The following is a 22105-nucleotide window of genomic DNA, read 5'->3' on the forward strand; positions in this document are numbered from 1 at the left end:
TGTAATACTTGCAGTTATTTTCCGAGTTCTTAAAAAAGTTTTTTTCAGGGTCAAAATCTTCGTCCGGTTCATGATAATGAATTTCAGTATCTCCAGTAGTGTTCAGTTCCAGCTCCAGTCCCTCAAAAACTATTAACTTCTGTAACAATTCACTTGCCTCATTCCGTACATGTGTCATGCTTGTTGTTGTTGAATCCAACGCTCATCTGCCGTCGCAGATATCGATATACCTGCGTGACTCTTCAAACATCAGAGGGTCCAGCGACCCCTTCATCTCTTTGTCCTGGCATCCTGTGCGAGCTGGTCCTAGGTCCTGATTCCTGGTTCCGAGGTCTGGTCACTAATCAATCATACCTCAGGAACGCGATGTCTCCCCTCGCCCTGGCCTCCCTTAACTTCGGCATCAACTCCCTTCTTCTCTTCCTCACAGCGTCGGTGAAATCTTCATTTATAAAAATATTAGATCCTTTAAGCTTCTTTGCCTGTTGCAATATGCGGACCTTATCTTTCTCTTTCATCAACTTCACCAATACCGCCCTCGGACCACGATCCGAAGGTTTCCCGACTCTGTGAGCCCGCTCCATCTCAATTTCTTGATGAATTTGCAGATTATTTTTCAGACTCTCCCTCACTTTACCTTCTGCTTCTGACCAGCTTTCTCCAGTTGTCTCCTTGATTCCCTCAAAGATCAAGTTTTTTCGCTTGGACTGTGCTTCCAGATGCTCTATTTTGTCCGTTATAGTTATTAAACATGTCTCCTTACACATGTTAATATCACATCAGTGCTGCTTGAGTCTTCATTAGCCAGAAGAAACTGCAGCAGGCAGGATTTATTGTTTTCAAAATAATACAGGAAATGTGAAGTGCATGTAAATAATAATAAAGAGCACATGACTTTAAATTTCACCATATTTGTTTTAAATACGTCATCCATAAGCTCTGTATAGCTCTTTTGATGTGCTGCACACACTGAGTATCATACTCCTGAAGTAGGGAGGCTCTTCTTCTAATCACATCACTTTTCACAAGACATTCCTTTCACTGCCTGGGACTTTGCCTGTCCATGACCATGAGAAGAGGCATGAGAAAAAAGCCAGATCAAACAGCTTCAATCACACAGCCCCCCAGCAGATTACATGTGCCATTTGGCTTGGCGCAGCCAGAGTCGGGGGGCCAGGGAGCTGGCACTGGAGCTATGCAGCCTCAAGTTGTAAACAGTATCTGCTACATGGGACATCATGAACATCACATTAGAACACAAATGGAAAGGAGACACTGTAGGTCACATCGTGGATCATGAGAAACAGATGTTCATTGCGATGCTGAACCAACAGCAAGAATGCTTCAAAGGCTTTGTGCAACTAATTATGGAGACAAACAACAAGAGATTCGACGACATGACCAAAGAAATACAGGAGATAAAAACGAGTTTGCAGTTTACCCAGCGAGAGGTGGATGTGATTAAAGTTGCCATGGGTGAACAGAAAATACAATCCAAGGAAGTGAAGGAGGATGTCTACAGAACGTGTGAGAGTTTAAGATTGATTTTATTTCTTGGAGGAGACATCCTATGGGTGTCGCATGACTGAGTAAAAACTTTCAACTCAGATGCATTGAAATAATACTAAAACAAGCTTTTGTAATTTATTATTTTACAACTTGTAATGGCAGAAACTAATAGAAAAAACAGGTGTATTTTGCAATGCGCTTCAAAAGGCAAAAGGCCTTTTTAAACATTGCATCTAAGGCAGTGAGTTTCCCTATAGTGCACTGTGTGGTAAAATGATACAGTGAGTTGTCAGCCAGTCTTTTTGTCCAGTTTACTTTAGTTCACTTGCAAAATGCAATACAGCTTTGTGTGGCAATGGAAGAGATGACTGATTCTAGCAAGTGTATAGTTGCACCTAGGTCTCTAATGTTCTTGCCAGTATTAGATGATCCGAACTAGTTTTGGTGCCGCCTGATATGTGTGATAGGAAACATCAGCTAAGGCATTGCTTATCTTTAGTTGACTGGTCACTCACCAAAGTAACTTGCCTCCTCATTCTTGTATGTTCAGATCTACTTTCTGTTTTAAGGTGAAAAATTTATCAAGATTTTACTGTAGTGTACATAAAGAATAGTTTTTATATCATGTTCCCACACAATAATTACCTAGGAACACCAACTTAAAAGTTGGTCTTTAAATTGATGTATTTCATTGATTAACAGATGTGTCAATCTACATCTCTATATAGATTTAAAATGATGTAGACAGAATGAATACAACAGTTACTGCTCTTTAATAGCAAAATGACACTGCCCTTTGAAACACAAAACAGCTAACATGAACACAATGTCAGACTAAATAATGAAATGAAAATGATGTGCTATTCCATTCTGATTATCAGGAAATCATCTTCAGTGAATCATTAACATCTATAGCAAATGTAATGGGCTATCAGGCCAGTATTTGTACCTTGGGCATGACCAAAGCATCAGACAGAGCTAACTGAACAGTTTCACCCTTAGATCCTACATGGGGCAAAACACTGCCTCACCTCCGCACCCACAGTCTGTCAGGTATTTCACACATCCTCATCACTGAATAATAGGTTTTGGTCCCTCCTCCTATTGGTGAATACCAGCTAATCAAATTAATGGTAGACTGACTGATCATTCGGCCAATTATTTGAGCCAATATTTGGCATTTTTTGATAACTGGCATTGGCATGAGATTGATTAACAAAAATTGTCTGTGGGCAGCCTGATCAGTCTGTGTATGTACATATACATACAGTGGTGTGAAAAAGTATTTGCCCCCTTACTGATTTCTTATCTTTTTGCATGTTTGTCACACTGTAATGTTTCAGATCATCAAACAAATTTAAATATTAGTCAAAGATAACACAAGTAAACACATCATGCAGTTTTTAAATGAAGGTTTTTATTATTAAGGGAAAACAAAATCCAAAACTACAAAACCCTGTGTGAATAAGTGTTTGCCCCCTAAACCTAATAACTGGTTGGGCCACCCTTAGCAGCAACAACTGCAATCAAGCGTTTTCGATAACTTGCCATGAGTCTGCCACAGCGCTGTGGAGGAATTTTGGCCCACTCATCTTGGCAGAATTGTTGTAAGTCAGCCACATTGGAAGGTTTTCGGGCATGAACTGCCTTTTTAAGGTCATGCCACAGCATCTCAATTGGATTCAGGTCAGGACTTTGACTAGGCCACTCCAAAGTCTTCATTTTGTTTTTCTTCAGCCATTCAGAAGTGGACTTGCTGGTGTGCTTTGGATCATTGTCCTGCTGCAGAACCCAAGTTCGCTTCAGCTTGAGGTCACAAACGGATGGCCGGACATTCTCCTTCAGGATATTTTGGTACACAGCAGAATTCATGGTTCCACTTATCACAGCATGTCTTCCAGGCCCTGAAGCAGCAAAACAGCCCCAGACCATCACACTACCACCACCATATTTTACTGTTGGTATGATGTTCTTTTTCTGAAATGCGCTGTTACTTTTACGCCACACATAATGGGTTAATGCCATTTTTTAAAATTCAAAATAAAATGATATTGTATTATATATTTGTCATCATCCTCCCTTGTCTCAAAAGTTTGGTATCGGTCACTGAAAACCCCATGTCAGTTGGCCACTAAATCTAACTGTATACCATGAAAACCTATACAAGTGGCTTTTCATGTTGAATCAAATATGAAGGTCACAGGTTTGACCTCCAACAGCCACCTTGGCTATTATCAGTTGTATTAGCTTGACTATTATCAGTGAAAGAGAAACTCACACTAAAAGCCTTAAACATAATGAAGAAGATGGCAGAAAAATGGGGCACGTCCTCTGGCTAAATTAGATCTGCATTGTTCAGAGATGGACTGTCTGTGCTACATCCGCCCTGCACTGACTTCAAAGAGCGATTTATAAAAGTACAGGACTTATTTAGCATTCAGAGTGTGTGTTCTGGAAATCAGAATGTCGAGAAACATGTGCCTGTTGCAGTCACATGGCCGAGTAGCACCGCTGCATTTTTCATGTCTAACATAAATCAAATTGTGAGGCCTTGTGTATGTGTGTGTGTGTGTGTATGTACAGTATGTGTATAAACCAGCGTATCAGTGTGTGCACCTGCATGTTAGTGCACTGTGTATGCATGTGCATTTGGTGTCTGGCTGGTTTAAAGTGAAATGAGTTAGCTGCTCCAGGCTGGTGTGCACTAGGGAGATGATATATCTTCTTTCTGCAGACGTGACTGCAACAAACCTAAAGGCCAGCATGAGACAGCAGTTGTCATTAGCTGGCACAGCATCTGAGCAGCCACAGGAAATAGTTCAGGTGGGCCTGCTGTTTGGTTCAGTCAACCATAATAAGATGGAGACAAAGAAAAAGACACAGGGAGGGGTGAGAGAAAGGAATAGAATTAAACAGTAGGAACAGAACTCTTGCATATGGACTTTCCATGGTTAAAGGAAAAGTCTACCCTTTAACAATTTTACTACTTTAAACAAAGTCACTAAGAGCACTATACATTTCTGGGAGTATTTTGTTGTTTTGTCTTGCCTTATTTTTCTTTTTCAAGTCATTTACTGCACTAAAAGTCAGGCTTTTCCTGCGCATTGATAATATGATGATTATATTTGAATGTAATTACTGTACCTAAACTTGGGGCAGCATGGTGGTGCGGTGGTTAGCGCCGTTGCCTCACAGCAAGAAGGTTCCGGTGCTGAGTTTGCATGTTCTCCCTGTGCTTGCATGGGTTTTCTCCAGGTACTCCAGCTTCCTCCCACAGTCCGAAGACATGCAGATTAGGTTGATTGGCGACTCTAAATTGCAAGGGCAATTTGGTTTAGGAGACGCATGCCAAATGTATACATGCTATGGCGACCCCTAACAAGGAACAGCTAAAGGCGGTAGTAGTAATAGTAGTGCTGTACCTAAACTTCAGGCTTTGGCTCAAATGAGGCATCCATGCTTGTTTAATCTTGTGGGTGCTTCCATATTATTACACAACAAGCTGGGTATAGTAGAGGTGTCATATAAATCCTAGATTTATAAGTTTATCTAAATGCTGACATGAATGTTATGTACAAATACAAAGAGACATACAGCACTATTTCCTCTGAATAAAAATATTTTCAACTATCAGCATTTGTTCTCTCCAGCGATGTCTCTGTTACAGCAGTGCCGACCCCATTTAAATGAGTCACTTCATGCATCATGAGCAGCTGTCTGATTTCAAACAGCTAAGTGTAAACAGCTACCTTTCTATATTAACTACAGCTTCAGAAGACCAAATGTGGTGTATGAACTATGTTAGAGTTGGAAACATGAACACCTTTGTCTCTTACTCTTGTGGTGCCATAGGCACAAGAATGTTTCTTCAGTAGATGGTGCTGCCTGGGATACATGCACATATATGGCGTGCGTGTCCAAATGTTCATGTTAATTATTTTGTCATACAGAAAAAATACAGTCAAAATTCAGTCTAGATTTACACATGCTACATGTTTGATGTTTTCTAAAATGAAGATCAGTTTTTATAGAAAGGCATGCAAAGTAAAGCAACTTTGCAGAACATGCAGGTGTTTGTGACCATTTTGTAAATAGAAATATGACTTACACTGATGCAAGAAGACTGGAAACATATTAATTGAAATCATGTACATTTTTAAAGAAATTAAAATCGGCAGGATGGTTGTTGTTTTTTTGACACAGAAAATTGCTATTGCTGAGTGACAATTGAATGATGCTGAGTAACCTCATCAAATAGAAGGTGTCATTTTCTAACATGCTTTAAAAACTGTCAGCGAATGAGAACACTTACAGGATGACAGGGACACACGTAAAATACATGAATATATAACAGCAGTAGAGTGAATGCGCTCACACAGTTCAGGAGCAGGGTGACCCAAATAGTGGCGATGATATTCTGAGAGTGTGTGAGTCATGCAATTCAAAAACAAGGCAGGGTGTGAAATGACTTCTTTAGAGCTCAGTAGGCAGAGTGAGCTAGTGGATGGATTGTGGGAGGAAGCTGGAGAAGGAGCATAATGGGCTGCATGTGTGGAAATCTGCTCTGTCTAGCTCTCAAAGTAAGCCATGGATGTTTGCAAATTCAGCCTGAATTTCTGCCAGGGTGGTGGAATATCTGGATATGAGCCCTGCTTCTGACAGGTGGTTCCATAAACACTTTGCAAAAGAAGGTTAAACAGAATAAGACCCACTGATCAAAAAACAAAATCTGTATGTAACTCATCATTTCACACTGTTACCATACAAATTCAGATGTAGTGTATCAACATACTATAATTTTGTCAGCCAAGGAATGAATTACTTAAGTTGTATTGCAAAAATTTAGGAATAATTATGACATTTTTGCAATAGAACTTCCCATTATTAGAGGGATAGGAGTTGTTGCATGCATCAGTACATGCAAATACTGTATTGTCAGTGTTACTCTCATTGCTCTAAAAATGTAAAAGTGATTCCTTTCACTGCCACTCTCATGTCCACATCCTTGCTTTCCCTGGTTGCCAGTCACATTTTAACAGATTAGATATTCCATGATGGCAAATGGTCTTTCCCCTGTTACCCTACCAACTGTAAATCTGGTGAGAATATAGCATCCCAAAAAAACATCCTTATTTGTATGCTTCTGGCAGTAGATATGACCGAAGGGGCTAGCAAACAGCACTCAAGGGGACTATTTAGGTGTTACTTCTGTATTTGTGCTTGACTTTGCCCTTGGACATTGCTGCCTATACAGGAGAACGAGTGAGAAAAAATGGTTCATGTGTTCTAGCTCTATTAAGTGACAAATAAGTGATTATAGACAGTGTAAAATATTTATAGTACTGGCAAAATCTATCTGTACCCTGCAGGAGTGTTCTCATGAGGAAGATTTATTAAAATATGCAAGCATGCCACAAATTTCTTATTAAAAATGGCAGACACCATTTTAAAGTAATGGTTGTGCCAGAATTTCACTTGCTGTAGTAAAACATACAACACAGTGTAACTCTGCATTGGTGTCACAACACTTTGGGTTCATGTGTGCTTACCAGTGAATCTGTAAGGAATTAATTGCTAATTAATGAATATCAAATAAGTAGAGCATGGCCAAGTTTATTTATGACCTATGACATTGTAGTTTGACAAAATACTCATAATACTCAGAGTCTTTTTACCAGCTCTTTCTGGGCTTTCAGCAACATCTAATGGTCCTCATCAGCAGCTGGAACAACTGCCATGGATCAAGGATGCCATTCACATCCAACTCCAGTAACCATCCTTGAACAGCGACAGGGGTTATAATTCCCCATACATGATAACAACTTCACCATCTCCATGACAACTGAACAAAAGTTGTCTATATTATCTACAGCATAAAATATGGATGCCATAACAGCTCCCAGAAGTGAAGCCAACATGACTTCATCATCACCTGGTGGCTTGTTGCAGTATAGGTCATAAACCCCGCCCCCTCGAGGTTAGCGGATGGAACATGACCAAACTCAAAACTCAAAGTACAAATCAGATACATTTTTCCCAGAGGTAATTTGTGTGTTTTTTTGTTTTTGTTTTTTAAGTCACTCACCTCCTATTGTGCAGAATGTGCTCTATTTGCAATATTTTGGCTTCACTTTTGCATAGAGGAGGGGAGTGGTGATCCATCATCCATATTTATATAGTCTATGGTCCATATAGATCCCTCCAATAACCTGTTTGACCACTTTTGTTTTGAAAATGCCCAACAAAGCATCTACACTAAAATATAGATATTTTATTTACAAACTATAAAACAGTTACAGTTATATAACTGCATATGTATCCCTCTCCCACTGGCATAGAATGGTTTTCTGGTAGAATGGTTTAGAATGGTTTCATGGGCAGCAAATCATCTGGTTCTCAGCCTGGGCACTGGGATGTTAACAAAGGGTCACAAGATCAATCCTAGTCTTTGCATTTTTACTGGTTTTACTTCTAATTTGACTTTGGTTTTATTGAAGACTAAAGAGAATCAAGAGAAGAATTATTAGCATTATTAGTATTAGTATTATTTTATTTTTATTTTTTATTTTTTGCACTAGTCACATATAGTACACATATTCAGCCCACTAAAGCTCTGAGATGTGATTGCTACCAAGTCCGCTGGGCAGCCACTGACCTGAACAGAGCATATGGGTCAAATCACCAAATATCTGCTCTCTGCTTGTGTAAGTATAGGATTCAGAGGTGCTATGTGGAGGTATTTTTTGATATGTGCACTGTATGTTAGGTTAAGTTTGGACAATAGTGTCCTGGGTAATGGTGTATACAAAATTGTTGTGGAAAGTGGACTGAAAATGTATGATGCCACAGCTTTGTATCCCCCTCTTTGGCTTCAAATAATGGATAAACAGCACTACTTGAATATTGAGCTTCCATAGTAATGCTCACAACTGGCACATTTAATTGTGTATTAATAAAATCAACATCAAAGATTTTTATTGTCAATTCGCTATATATGCAGGACATACAGAAAATCAAAAATCAGCGTTCAGCATCCTCACAGCCTGGTGGATAAAGCTGTTTGTAAGTCTGGCAGAGTGGGCCTGAAGACCCCGATACCTTCTCCCTGAAGGCAGGAGTCCAACATACCAGCAGCAGTAAATTACACTTGATTGCATTTGCATTGCCATGCTATATTTCCACCATAAGCCCAGGCAAATATGTGTTTATCTTTTGTTCTTGCTAATAAATTGCTTGAGTCCATTCAAACTGTTGCAAGTTAATTCAACTTGTGTGTTTACTTAACTTCTAAAGAGTAAATGAATTGACTGGTGTGTGATTGGTGTTGTATGTAGGTATGACAATATAGAATGTTGTGGTTTAAATAACCTGAAATGTCAGGTATGGATTGATATTAACATATGTGTTTCTCTTTTTCTGTTTTGCTTTCTTATAGTTTATTGCCTTTGCATCTTTGTTCTTCATCTTGGTCTCCATCACCACTTTCTGCTTGGAGACTCATGAAGCTTTCAACACAGTCATCAACAAGACTGAGCTGATGCGGAACAGCAGCGTGCCGGACTCAGGGCCTCAGTACGAGATTGAAACTGACCCTGCGCTCACATATGTGGAAGGGGTTTGCGTCTTCTGGTTCACCATTGAGTTCCTGGTGCGTGTGACCTTCTGCCCAGTCAAGTTGGAGTTTGTTAAGAGTGTGCTCAACATCATTGACTTTGTGGCTATCCTGCCTTTCTACTTGGAGGTAGGGCTGAGTGGCCTTTCTTCAAAGGCTGCCAAAGATGTGTTGGGTTTCCTCAGGGTGGTGCGCTTTGTTCGTATTCTGCGTATCTTCAAACTAACACGTCATTTCGTGGGGCTAAGGGTGTTGGGCCACACATTAAGGGCCAGCACCAATGAACTCCTGCTGCTCATCATCTTCCTAGCGTTGGGAGTATTAATTTTTGCCACCATGATTTATTACGCCGAACGAATCGGTGCCAAACCTGGTGACCCCACTGCTAGCGACCACACCAAGTTTAAGAACATCCCCATTGGCTTCTGGTGGGCTGTGGTAACCATGACTACACTGGGCTATGGTGACATGTATCCAGAGACCTGGTCAGGCATGGTGGTGGGTGCCTTATGTGCTTTAGCTGGTGTGCTGACGATAGCCATGCCTGTGCCAGTTATCGTTAATAACTTTGGGATGTACTACTCCCTGGCCATGGCCAAGCAGAAGTTGCCCAAGAAGAGGAAGAAACACATCCCTCAGGTACAGGGAGGGTCCCCCACCTACTGCAAACCTGATCTCAACACGACCTGCAACAGCACACAAGCTGACCTGTGCCACGTCAAAGGGAGCAGGGTACTAGAACGGAACCGCTCAGGTAAGGACATATGGTCAGACCAAGGCCATATATGAGATAAAATTATGAGCAAGGGTACACCAGCCTTCATCTCTGGTTGCCCACGTGATGAGGAAGACAATGCAAAAGGCATTGAGAATAGAAGATGAATTCAGAGTTCTTGTGTCTATTTGCTGTTAAGATCATAGATCTAAAGATCAGTTTACCATGACACATCTCATATTGATGGAAATTAATGTCAAATTCTGTGTACTGACTTTTTTGAACATGTAATACAGACAGTCCTGAGGCTAGGTGCGGGCTCTGGGCTCCTTTCAGTCTAATTGTTTATTAGGTCTCTTTATTAATAAGCATGGAATAATTCATGCCTCAACTGAATGTACTATCAATCTGGGTTTGTTGTGTTTTCTTTATTGGTCATTTATTGCAAGGTTACTCTCAGTGTCCTTTAGATTGCCTCATGTTTAATGGTGCAGTATAAAAGGTTCCATTTGACATACACTGTATGACCATGTCACATTTACTATATGTGGATTTACTTTGAGATTAAACAGTCTGAAGCCACCTTTAAATTAAAAGTTAAAAGAAATTTACTTTTAGGTCTTGGTTGTTATAAATAGAAAATCCTTGTGGTATGGACATAACTGTATGAATTGTAGCTTCATTTAGAGTTTGGTTAGAAGGGCAAAGTCATTGCTCATTTTGGTCTTTTCATCAACATTAATGAGCATAATATACACTGCCCAGCAGTGCAACACTTCTGCCTTAACATCCGTGTTTATGAAAATGTTTCAGTTTTTGGTGAAATTCAGAGGTGTTCCTAATATCCTGACCTTCTCATGTATGTAGCTGGGGAGGACAAAAAATATAGACACCTCTGAATATAATGTAGTCCAGTACAACACCACCTTTAACTATGACCTCAATAATAAACATTTTTATTGAATTTATACATTTATGACAGTTTCAGCAAAAACTGAAACATTTTGGGCTTCATGTAAATGTTAAGGCAGAAGTGTTGCATTGAATTGCATACAATTGTTCATGTGTACCTAATAAAGTGGATGGGCAGTGGATAAATCAACCATTTCTTTATCCTCAAGGTATAAAAAAAATGTAGTTATTCTACAAGTAAAGAGATTTTTTGTTTGTCATAAAAACTTCTTTATGGCTTAAATATAATATGATTTCTCATCGACTGGAGCACTACACATCCCCTGAACTTTGACTGTACTATACTATATGATGGTGTTTGTGATATTTGATGCAGGCTTTTACTGTGAGAGGCTGTTTGATGTTTGTTGTGACTAGGATTTCCCTGGCAACCCCTACACACATCCATCCTGAAAACTCCCCTGTTCCCTGACTCCATCAAATCTCTCTTTTTGCTTTTTTATAACTGGGAATATACCACTGGGAAGAACAATTCCTATTTATTGTTCCCAAGAGGGAATAACTTGACCTGTCAGATTGTGAGAAAAAGGTTATCATTTGAAAATAATTAAATGTTATATATTGTGGTAACAAATAAATTAAAGTATCTTTAATTTATATAGATAATTATGCACTATATTTGCATTTTCCCACTTTTTTTAATTTTTTAATTTTTAGTTAGTGCAAACAAAAAGAGAAGTTATTTCATGATGTGATGTGTTGTAAAATAACATTAGTTTCTATCCAGATTTTGAGCTTTTAGTTGATTTTGTACTTAATTATGATTTATATACAACACAAGCTATTAAGGACATTTTTAAAGTATTTTTTCACTAACCCAACAACAAAACAATAGTCCAGTCCAATCACAATAAATGCCTTCAGTCTGACCTAAAATATGACATTAAGGTCAAGCACATGTAAATCATATTCCCAACAAAAAAGGTTGTTTTCACCAGAGAAATGTTACTGGCTTTAAAATTTTAAAAGGTTAAAAGCCAGACTAGAATGAAGGGAATGAAATGGTTAAAAGAATATTATTGAATTATTTAGAATCAAGAAAATAATGCCACAACTAAAGCTGAATTGGACAGTCAATATATTCCTTAGGGCTTTTTACAGTTGAGACATATTTATTAGTCAGTCTAGTCTCAATCTAGTTTATGGCAGATTTTATGAAGTGAAGAAAATGAAAATTAATTACAGAATAGAACTAGCAAAAAGAAAAAGTCAGAATACTTCAGGTCTACTACTGTATAATCTGCCCTTTTACCTTTCTTACAGTTCTGTCAGCGGACTGCAGTGGAGGCAGTGATCTGACCATGTCTCCAGAGGAGAGGGTCCCCATGCGAAGGTCCAGCACGAGGGAACAGGATCGCTGCAGCGGGGGGACATGCTTCCTGCTTGCTGCTAGTGACTACACCTGCCCTGCAGATGGAGGCATACGAAAAACAGGTAACTACATGACATTCAGTGGCTTTACAAAATCATTAACTAAATCAATAATTCAGTAAACATTTTAAAGTATGGATGATTATCATCTCCCAAAAGTATTCTTTAAAGTAAGTATTTCTTTAAAAGCTGTACAATATTTTTGTGTCTTTAAAGAATCATTCTGAAATCCATGCTTGCTGTTGTGTATTAATACAGATTAATTTTTGTCATCACTTCTTGACCACTATTTTTTTCAGTATGTGTGAAATATTCTTTGAATAGACTGAATGGAAGTCAGATTAGTTCATATTGCACATATGTTTTACCATTAAAATACAAATGCCAGAGCACAACATGTTTAAAAGACCTTAAAAACACAGCCAGTAGCAGAAACATCCTCATCAGCTGATCCATATCTTTAGTGACTGGGACACCAACATCCCTGGAGGGGGGAAGGCTGTTTGTTCAGGCTTAGTCAGATAAGGTAATGTAACCTGTGGACCTGCTGTTTTGGCACACAACACGTTTTCTGAGGGGCAACAGTGTCCATGCAGCTGACTTAGAACTGTTGCTTGCTTCACAATTTATTCATGTTTTCTTGTTGCCTGGAAACACGAATAAATTTCTGACCTTGTGTTTCAATTTTTCACCTGCTGCCATGTTCATTGCCCATCTTCAGCTCCCAGATAAATTACCCAGTGTATAATCTGCCTCTAAAGTGATGATACACCAGCAGATATATCCCAATCAGTGGAATTAAAATGGGTGAAGTAATAGTTATTAATCCCATCACCTCAAATATTTTGACTTCTTCATTTGTAACATGTTAACATTTGTTGCTATGTAGACAATGTTACTATGGTTCATTCTGAATAGGCTGCAGGTGGGCACAACACCACATCCAGCCCTATCAGCCTATACAAAACAGGCTTCTGCTGTCCGCTGTCCACCAGGTAAAAACTAATCACACAGCTGAACATCACAAGTTGTAGCTTAAAATAGGTGAAATAATTATTGGTATGATATAGTTAATATAGCAAGTTTAACAAGTTAATTAGTTGTTTATTGTCCAAGAGCAAATAATCAAACATTAAAGCTGATGTTGGTTAATACCATTTTTCTTCACTGATCTATCTGCTGGTGAACAGGCGCGTCATTCAGCCTTGTGGTTCACACCTGTGGTGGCAAAGTGAAAAAGTTGAGCCATCACCTTGGTCCCCATGATGGCAGCACAAAGTGATGCGTGTTCACCAGAGTGGCAGTCAACCTCCCTATCCTTGCCACTGCCACCACATTTACAGTACATTAACAAAGGGGATGGTGGCAGCAACTTCCTGCTGTGTGAAAGCACCGTTACTAGAGAGCCTTGACCCTTAGCCAAACTCACCCACCTGTCTGTTGCTGTTGCTATGCCTGTCAAGCTTTTCATTCTAGCACAGCACATTTGCAGCTTACAACGATGACAGTGGAAGATCTACCAATTAAAGCTCATAGTATTTTTTTAAACAAGGCCTCCTTGCCTTTTAGACACAACTAGAAAAAGGCTGGCTTATTGTTTTCAGTTGGCTAAAATCCGTTTTACCAGCAGAAATAAGTGTAGCTGGTGGATTATGCTAGCTGTTGCTAGCTACTGTATCTAGCCAACACAAAAGTGTGTCAGCTGAAAACTCTCCCTGACTCCCCCGGACTTTTAAATGTTTCCAACTGACTATCATGAAAGATAAAAAGTGGAAATGGATGTTAAATATATATATAAAAAAACATATAAAACAATTCGGCTTTATTTGTAGAACACTCAATTCCAGCCTAACGTCCGCTCAAGGTGCTTTACGTAGAGGACAGCCAGAAGAGAGAAAACAATAAAAAAGAATAGAATAAAAAGCCTTTCATTGTCATTGTACATGTTGACTGCACAACGAAATTTATGCTCATGACATCATGTTACTTGTAAATATGAAATGTATTGGAAATGGAAGCAGCATTGGGCGCAGCATGCACCTTATGCTGTATGATTGATGGTGGCCCCAGTATGCTTAATATTTATGCTTTATTGTTACTAATTATTTGCTTTTGGCAAATCTGTCTCAGATCAACTTTTCCAAATCAAGAATGACATGGCTGCTAACATTACTCTAAAGACTTACTACTCATAGTTGCATCAGGGGCCAACGTTATACCAGCCTTCAAGCAGCAGGTGTGTCAGTCCTGAAAGAGGCTAATAAATACAGTAGGTTAACTTCTGCAGCTAGCCATGCATGTTAACAATAATCAATTACATTAGAGTAGACAAACATGTGTGGTTAATCCATTCATTACACTGTTCTAGCCCCCTATCACTCTCACTAGAGCCTGGCACAAAGAAATTCAGTGCTTCTCCTGTCATGCCTGCTTAAATTATCTAAACAATGATTGAACAATTGCTGCTTTAGAGAAGGCTTAACAAATAGTCAATATTAAGCCATTTACTAATGTTGTTACCAGGAATTTTTATATTAATGAAGAAGTGAAACAGCCTGAGTTCACCACGGCTCTGGTTGCACCACCAAGATAACCCGATTCTTGTTTCTGATTGGACATTGTTGAAACCTGGCAGACAAAAAGTACAAAAATACCCAGTATACATTACATTGAGAAATATCATTGACAAAATTTGTCTTCAAATTTTGCTGTCAGAGTTTCAAATGATTTGCCCATCCATCATTGCCTCCAGTCCTGTAGCAATGCATGGGTAGAAAGGTCAGGCTCTTAAACGGTTTGACCTTCCAAACCCTTTGACCCAAATGAAAGGTCATCGTGAATTTCACATCTGCTGAGTTACCAGAAGACCCTGTTGCTGTTCCATGTGATTTCAAATGCAGAAAGGTCAGAAACTAAAATTTACCAGTGTACACAGTGGAAGTGAAGTGATGGTGCAGTTGATATCATTGCAGCAGACACATTATTTGTATAAAATAAAAACTGGCCAACAAAAATAATACATAGACACTTCATAAGACCCAAAGCATGTTTGTTAGATGAATTCCTCCATTTTAAATTAAGGCAGTACTGTTGTGCTTACCTGCACTATAATGTGTACTGTAGGTGTTAAGCCAGGGATACATAATGGCTTTCTATCGGAAAACTGCGTCTCAGTGTTATTGTGCCATAGTCTCTCAGTACAGCCGTACTCACTTTATAGCAGGCAAATCAATGCTATATTAGAGTGCCTGTAAGAATTTGTTAAAGTGAATTTTATCTGCCATTTCAGAAGAATCCAGCTTTACCCGTCGAGCCTTATTCTGAAATGTAGGGTAGGACAAAACTAAAATAACTTGATGATGATTTTTAAGCTAGGTATTGAGTACATAAAGTCTAGGTTCATCAAGGAACACATGATAGTGGTCTCTCTGACAGCAGGGCCATTTTTGTTTTTTCAACATAGGTGGTCAAGCAGCTGTGCCTTCATTCCTGTTGCTTCAGTCAACAGTTGCAGTTACCACCAAGCTGATGTTAATGCATAAAACATTAGGTCCTTTCTAGTCCCTGCTACTTGTTGGCATAGACCCAGGCTGTCCTTTGTTCGGCCAGCTAGAATGGCTTTGAAACAACCCTAGTTTAATTTGCACCCTTCCTCTCATTGAAACAAATGGCTGCTGTATGCAGTATGGTAATGAGGCCACATTTCCATTAGTTGTTCCTCATCACTGTTTACGCCAGCTGATTGGCATGCTCCATTAATGATCGGGCTGCTTTAGCTTGCTTGTTTATTTTATCACATGCTGCATTTGTAATAGTTTGAGTTGTTGTAAAATGTGAATCTGTACAGATAATTAAGACATTAATAACTGAAGTCTCTTTAGTCATTTCCGTCATCATTGCTATGTGGCAGGCTGCAACCTGAATTTATACTTGGTTCCATATGATTGTTATATATTTGAACTAATGTGTGTGCCTCATGCAGCTTTTACAAGTATTTCTGAATTTATTATCACTTCTTGGACATTAGTAAGATTTGTAATCTTAAAAACATTTCTTGTGAGAGAAAATACTAATGATGATGCCCTGAGGTGAGTGACTGACTGCTAATGTATTATTCTAATTTCTAACCATACTGTCTTAAGAATAACATTATTTTTTATTTGACTAAAAGGTTGGCACACTAAACTCTCACATGCTGGAATAGAAATCACATAGGCGTTCCTCAAAGGTGGAGTTACTGTGTGGGTTAAAACTGACTGGTTGAATGAATGACTGAACAAATGGAGCCAGAGAACTATTGTTAGATGAATGGCAACTTCAAATGCCAACAAAGAATTGGTCAAAATAAAAAAGAAATAAATCAATTAATTAAAAAAATGTAAGTTTTTGGAACAACTAGCACATTAGCTAACCGGTCTATAGCTAATCAGCTTGTATTTACAAGCCATCAAGTGGGAAACTCATATAAGTTAGTCTTGTAGTTGTAATTCCAAGTTAAAGGCTGGGAATTTCTGACAGATAGGGAATCTTTCTGTTAGCTCAACAAACCATCACTGAATAATAAATGTTCCCAAGATTAAATAATGGAAGACCTTTCCAACCTGTTTTGCCAACATGGGGTGAATGATGTCTTTATGGATTTGTGCATATCTCAGGGCTTCAGCTCCTTTTAAATGATAACATATTTATAAATGTGACTTCATGTACAGTATGTTAGCAGTCATTGCAGCTAGATTAGTTAACAATATAGTCATAACAGCTATGACAAGAGCTCCGTTTTCATTTCATTTTCAGTCATGTTGAATGACTTCATGTATTTCGCATAATGGGAAGAACAGTAAAATCCTGCCTCTGCAGTTATTATTACAAGATGGTTATATCTGCTGTTGTCCTAAAGTTGCCTTTTGTTTATTGTGTTACATATTTGTAGTGCTTTTTTAAGTTGAACCAAAACCATTTTTGCCAAATAATGTAATAGTCATAGCTTGACTCACCATTTTCCCTACTCGGCTGCTCATCATTATGATCTGAATGATGTGACATAAATGTCTTGTTTTCACATTAAGGAGCTGAAGTAAAATAGCACATTGTTTTTGTGACAATTTGACATGATTTTCCACCAGAATGGGAGCTGTGTCCAAGACATAGGATTTATTGCTAAGTATTAATAAGACACTCCAGTGTAATGTTTCTGATCTGACACAGTTTCAAGTTCCAGTTTCCAGTTTTAATGCAACATGAGCTTAAGCATGTCCTAAAAATGTGGTTCTTTAGCTCTACCCACTCAGCCAGTGAGGTTATTTCTCCCTCACGAGCAGCTCCAGCTGCAGTATTTGCCTATCTAAGAGTACAACTTGCCCTAGTGTCACTGTAACAGGAGATGTGCTGTGCATGCACCATACAGTATGTTACTGTTCCTCTGTCTCACTCCTGTCTCCTGTCTTGTCTCGGTTCACTCGGCTGGCTCGGACTCGGATCGTTGCCTGCCTGCGTGCCTGCCTGCCTGCCTGCCTGCCTGCCTGTGTGTTCTTGTCTCGGTCCCCTCGGCTGGCTCGGACTCGGATCGTTGCCTGCCTGCGTGCCTGCCTGCCTGCCTGCCTGCCTGCCTGTGTGTGTTAATGTCCTGTTCCTGCACAACCACAACCACCACCACCTCTCTGTCGCCCCCTCATCTGAAGGCTATGAGAAATCCCGGAGTTTAAACAACATAGCGGGCATGACTGGTAATGCCCTCAGGTTGTCTCCTGTGACCTCGCCCTACGGATCTCCATGCCCGCTGCGTCGCTCTCGCTCCCCTATCCCTTCCATCTTGTGAGATGTCCAACCCAGGGTCACTTTGGCCTAAGGCACCCCACATCCTACCCCTAAACAAACCAACTGTCTTTGGTATTATATCTGAACTCTGTTCTAGATATTGTAACTAATGTATAAGTACTTAACTTTGTAGCTAAGATTAATGTTAATAATTTAGGCCACATCAGCAACTTCTCACTTTCCCATTTTCCTTGAGAATACATGTGTTTAGCTAAAATCCTTAAGTAACTAGTTAGTTCTCCTGTGTCACATGGACTTCCCTTTAGTTCAGTATTGTCGTATTTGAAACGCAATAAAAAACTGACTGGTGGCTTCAGAAGTAGCAGCCATAACATTTAATAAAGGACATATTAATAATCAGGGATATTATATGTTGCTATATTTAGACACCTTGAAAAAGATGTGCTTCCACAAAAAGAGAGATGTCACTTCATTTTAACCTCATACAACTGTGACTATGTCTTTGTAATGCTCCTTTATTTTTGGGATGGTGATGGGAGGGATGGGTGTCAGGGATGGAGGAGTCATCTTTCAGGACTGTGTTGTGACTCACACAAGCACACATCTGTCAGTCTTCACCTGCTGCTGGCCTAGCTCATGATTTTGCATGGATCATCCTGTAACCATTGTCTTCAAGCAATGTGGCAAGGGGAGAAGGAATAAACAGAAAGTGAGGACACCTTAAAGCTACACACACATATATACACACACACCTATGTGTGTATGTGTGTATGTGTATACATATATAAATATAGATATAGAGAGATACAGTATATAGATTGATACATAAATATAATACAGGTGGGTGACAAGTTAAAATCAATTATATATGTGTATATACATAAATATAATATATATTATCGAAAGTCGAATGAGAAAACATTTGTAATTTTTGCTTTAAAATAGTTTCGGGTAATTGTTTACCTGTGAACTGACTAATGAATGCTGCTTTCGGTTACTGAATGGAGCACTGAAGCTACACTGGAGACACCGGTTACTGAATGGAGCACTGAAGCTACACTGGAGACACTTTCCTAAAAAGTGTAATTCACTTTATCTTAATGTTTCTTTTGTCACTCACCTGTATGTATGTTAAGGGGTAAGGTTTTTGGATTATAGTATGTTACCATTTTGCCATGTGTTACACCAACAATCCACCAAGGAGACTAAAAACACTGATTGTCAGCTCAGTGTTAGTGTCTCTGTGCATGTGGGGTTCTTGCTTGTATGCTGCTATTTTCTTCCTTCCCCTCTCATTTATGTTTTTTTTCTTTGACTAAGTGCCACCAAAGCTGTTGTGTCTCTGGTTGTTTGCTCACAGATAACTGCAAAGAGATTGTCTTTACTGGTTTCACACAAGCAGAGAGCAGCATTCTATCTTAATGACTTTGGGGGAAGGCACCGCTGTTGTGGAAAGGTAACCATCTAAACGGGTTTGGGGTTCAGATTGCAGTGCAGAACCCTCTTACCCTTTTGGTCTGATTTGTGTTTTTGTGTGTGTACTAAAAACTGGGGTTATTCAATAATCCTAAAAAGAGATATTTGTATATGGTTGCAGAGACAAACATGTACCCTTGGTGGCACCATTAAAGGTACATCTTGTAGTGTTTTAATCAGAGGATAATTCTGCATCACATTCCACCAAATTCTGTTAAAAATTAGCATGATTTGCACCAAAAGTACAACCTTGTTGCAAACTCCCCCCCAAAAATTTTTATAACACCTGTTAACAGGTGTGGGACAGCAAACATAACCATGCGGTAATGTGCCTCACCCATCCCTACAGTAGCCTACATCTATACTAGTAGCAGAAGGTTGCTTAGCAACTGGCTCCCAGCTAGATGCATCTCACAGCAGAAAGTCAAACAATTTAACAAAAAGCTCTTAAAACATTTCTCTTACACCAAATTATTGAATCACCCCTACTTACTGTAAATCAGTACAATAGACCTTTTTTAATTGTAGATATAAGGAGCACCATAGATTTGTACTGTGTTGTTTTGTGCATATATTTCAAACAGCCAGTGTGTGCATGACAAGGTCTTCTGAAAATATGCTCAACAAAGACAGATGCATTTCTGATATTTAGAGATGTGCTTATATTTTATTTAGATAAATCATTTCCTATTTGAATGACAGTGGGATAAGACTGTCATCAGTATGAGGACCTATTGCAGTGGGAGGACCCCATTTGGAGCCATAAGGCCACTCCTGCAGGACAATACGGACGAGGATAAAAAGCCGCTGACTGACAGCCGCCCAGCTCATGGTTCAGCAAACAGGAAAGCCAATTAAACCTTTGAGGACTTTGATAAGCATTTACCTTTTCCTGATTTCTCTTTTTGTTTCCCTGTTTTGGAACTTTGCAGTAAAGGAGAGCAAAGCAAAATGGACATGACCTTAAAAGAGACAATTTACTGTATAGATATTGTAAATAAGACAGCAGCACAGCACATCTGGGCCAAGCAGCTCTGTTGACACATCTCTCTTTTGATGGCAAGTCAGGTAACAAGGTGGTTGGTTGCTCAGTCGCACCATGACACTCAACGTCAGTCACTTTTCTTGCTGTGGTATCCCCCCCTTGCAATAAGTGTATTAAAATGTTGAGGCACTTTGTGTTCTAAAAGTAGAGTGTATTCATGTATGAAATTCTACATAAAGTATATACAGTAATAGAAAGACAAACATGCTAAATTGAATAAACGTAACATTATGGTCATCTCTACTTTTGTTTCCCTTGGTAATTTTCAGTAGGTTAATTGCTCTGCTGTGTGTTTAATATGTGTGTATTCTAAAACTCCAGGGTAAGATCTGCAGTTTGAAAGGCTAGGCCAGCCGAGAGTGACAAGTGGACTTAATGCTGTCATTCTTCCAGTTTGTTTTAGTACAAACATGATGAAGACAGAGCCCCCCCAACCCCCATGATGCAGTTGCCGTTGTAGAAGTCCCCACTATCATGCATTTAACATGCAACTACCCTGTGTTAGTGCTGCAGATGTTTGTCTCTTCACATACCAAAATTATTCTTACCAGATTATTCCTCATAACTCCTGGTGTCTAAAAAGAACTGCATAACTTGATTCTTCCAAACTTTTCCCCTTGTGGGGGTGGAGCAAAAGTGTAGCAGAAGTTTACCAAGTTATAAAGTGGGACTTCTAGAATGGCTACTTCTGCACAGTAGCAACCCCATGTGCCCAAACAATCAAATCGGATTTGCAATAAGCACCCAAAAACAAAAAGCACCGATCCACACTGTGATTTCAGCAGCCCGTTATAACAAAAAGGCAGAAAGAAAACAGAGCGAAAATGCAGCTCTGACAGCTGATAGAAAAGACTGGCAGGCGTGTCATGTTAGCTGTGACCTGCACAGTTTTTAGCTAGCTGTTCCAGTGTCACCCTGTTCCCACAAACCTCCTTGTGTAGTACACTCGCTGCTTTACTCTTTGAATTGACAAAGAGTTACCATTCTCTGTGTATTTTTAGGACAACATTGTAACTTGAAAAAAAAATGTTTATTTTTCTGAATCCAGAACATGTATTTTTGTGTGTTACTGTACATTGCTCTTACTTGTAAAAGTCATGGTAGTCTGATGCTGTGCTTTTCCACTGTGTTCTCAAACTGTCAAGCTTTTGATCCCAGTTCATGTTTTGTATGTTTTACTGTGAGGAAAATTCTAGTTTGAAGTCTGTATTTGTGGAGCCTTTTGTTGGCATTCTAAAGTGCATGCTCAAAAAAAATTTGTCAAATTGTAAAAAAAAAAAAAAGGGACAAAAAAGATGGCATACTGTATATCACAGTCAATACAATGTGTATAGAGTAAAGGTAAATGCTACGTGAGAGATTCATATAAACTATTTTAACTGATTGTTTTTTCTTTGCTTCATTTGCCCTGTTTTCTTCTTCAGTGATTTTGTCTTACTGAAAAAAAAATTTAAAGAACAAACATCTGTGTTTGAGCTATTGTTACTTCTGTTTTACAGAATACAATACCAGCTTCACAAAAATATCTTAACACAAAGTTCCCTTATGAACTTTTTCCAGAGCTTTCAATCCCACCTCATGCCCACTTCACAATCTTTATCAGTGGCATTATCATGTGGCTGTTTAACAT

General features: G+C 39.1%; 1 protein-coding gene across 1 annotated transcript in view; it reads left to right on the plus strand.

The window, feature by feature from the left end:
- The window catches only part of kcnc2 (potassium voltage-gated channel, Shaw-related subfamily, member 2), a 120191-nt gene extending 101383 nt beyond the window's left edge, over nt 1-18808 (plus strand). The window contains 3 exon segments of the mRNA XM_020601297.1: nt 8945-9875; nt 12072-12242; nt 17858-18808. Coding sequence (XP_020456953.1) covers nt 8945-9875; nt 12072-12242; nt 17858-17994 — 1239 coding nt within the window. The 3' untranslated portion in view covers nt 17995-18808.
- Nucleotides 18809-22105: the final 3297 nt, after the last annotated feature.

This window comes from Monopterus albus, unplaced genomic scaffold (assembly GCF_001952655.1).
Source record: "Monopterus albus unplaced genomic scaffold, M_albus_1.0 scaffold51.1, whole genome shotgun sequence".
NCBI classification, from domain to species: Eukaryota; Metazoa; Chordata; class Actinopteri; order Synbranchiformes; family Synbranchidae; genus Monopterus; species Monopterus albus.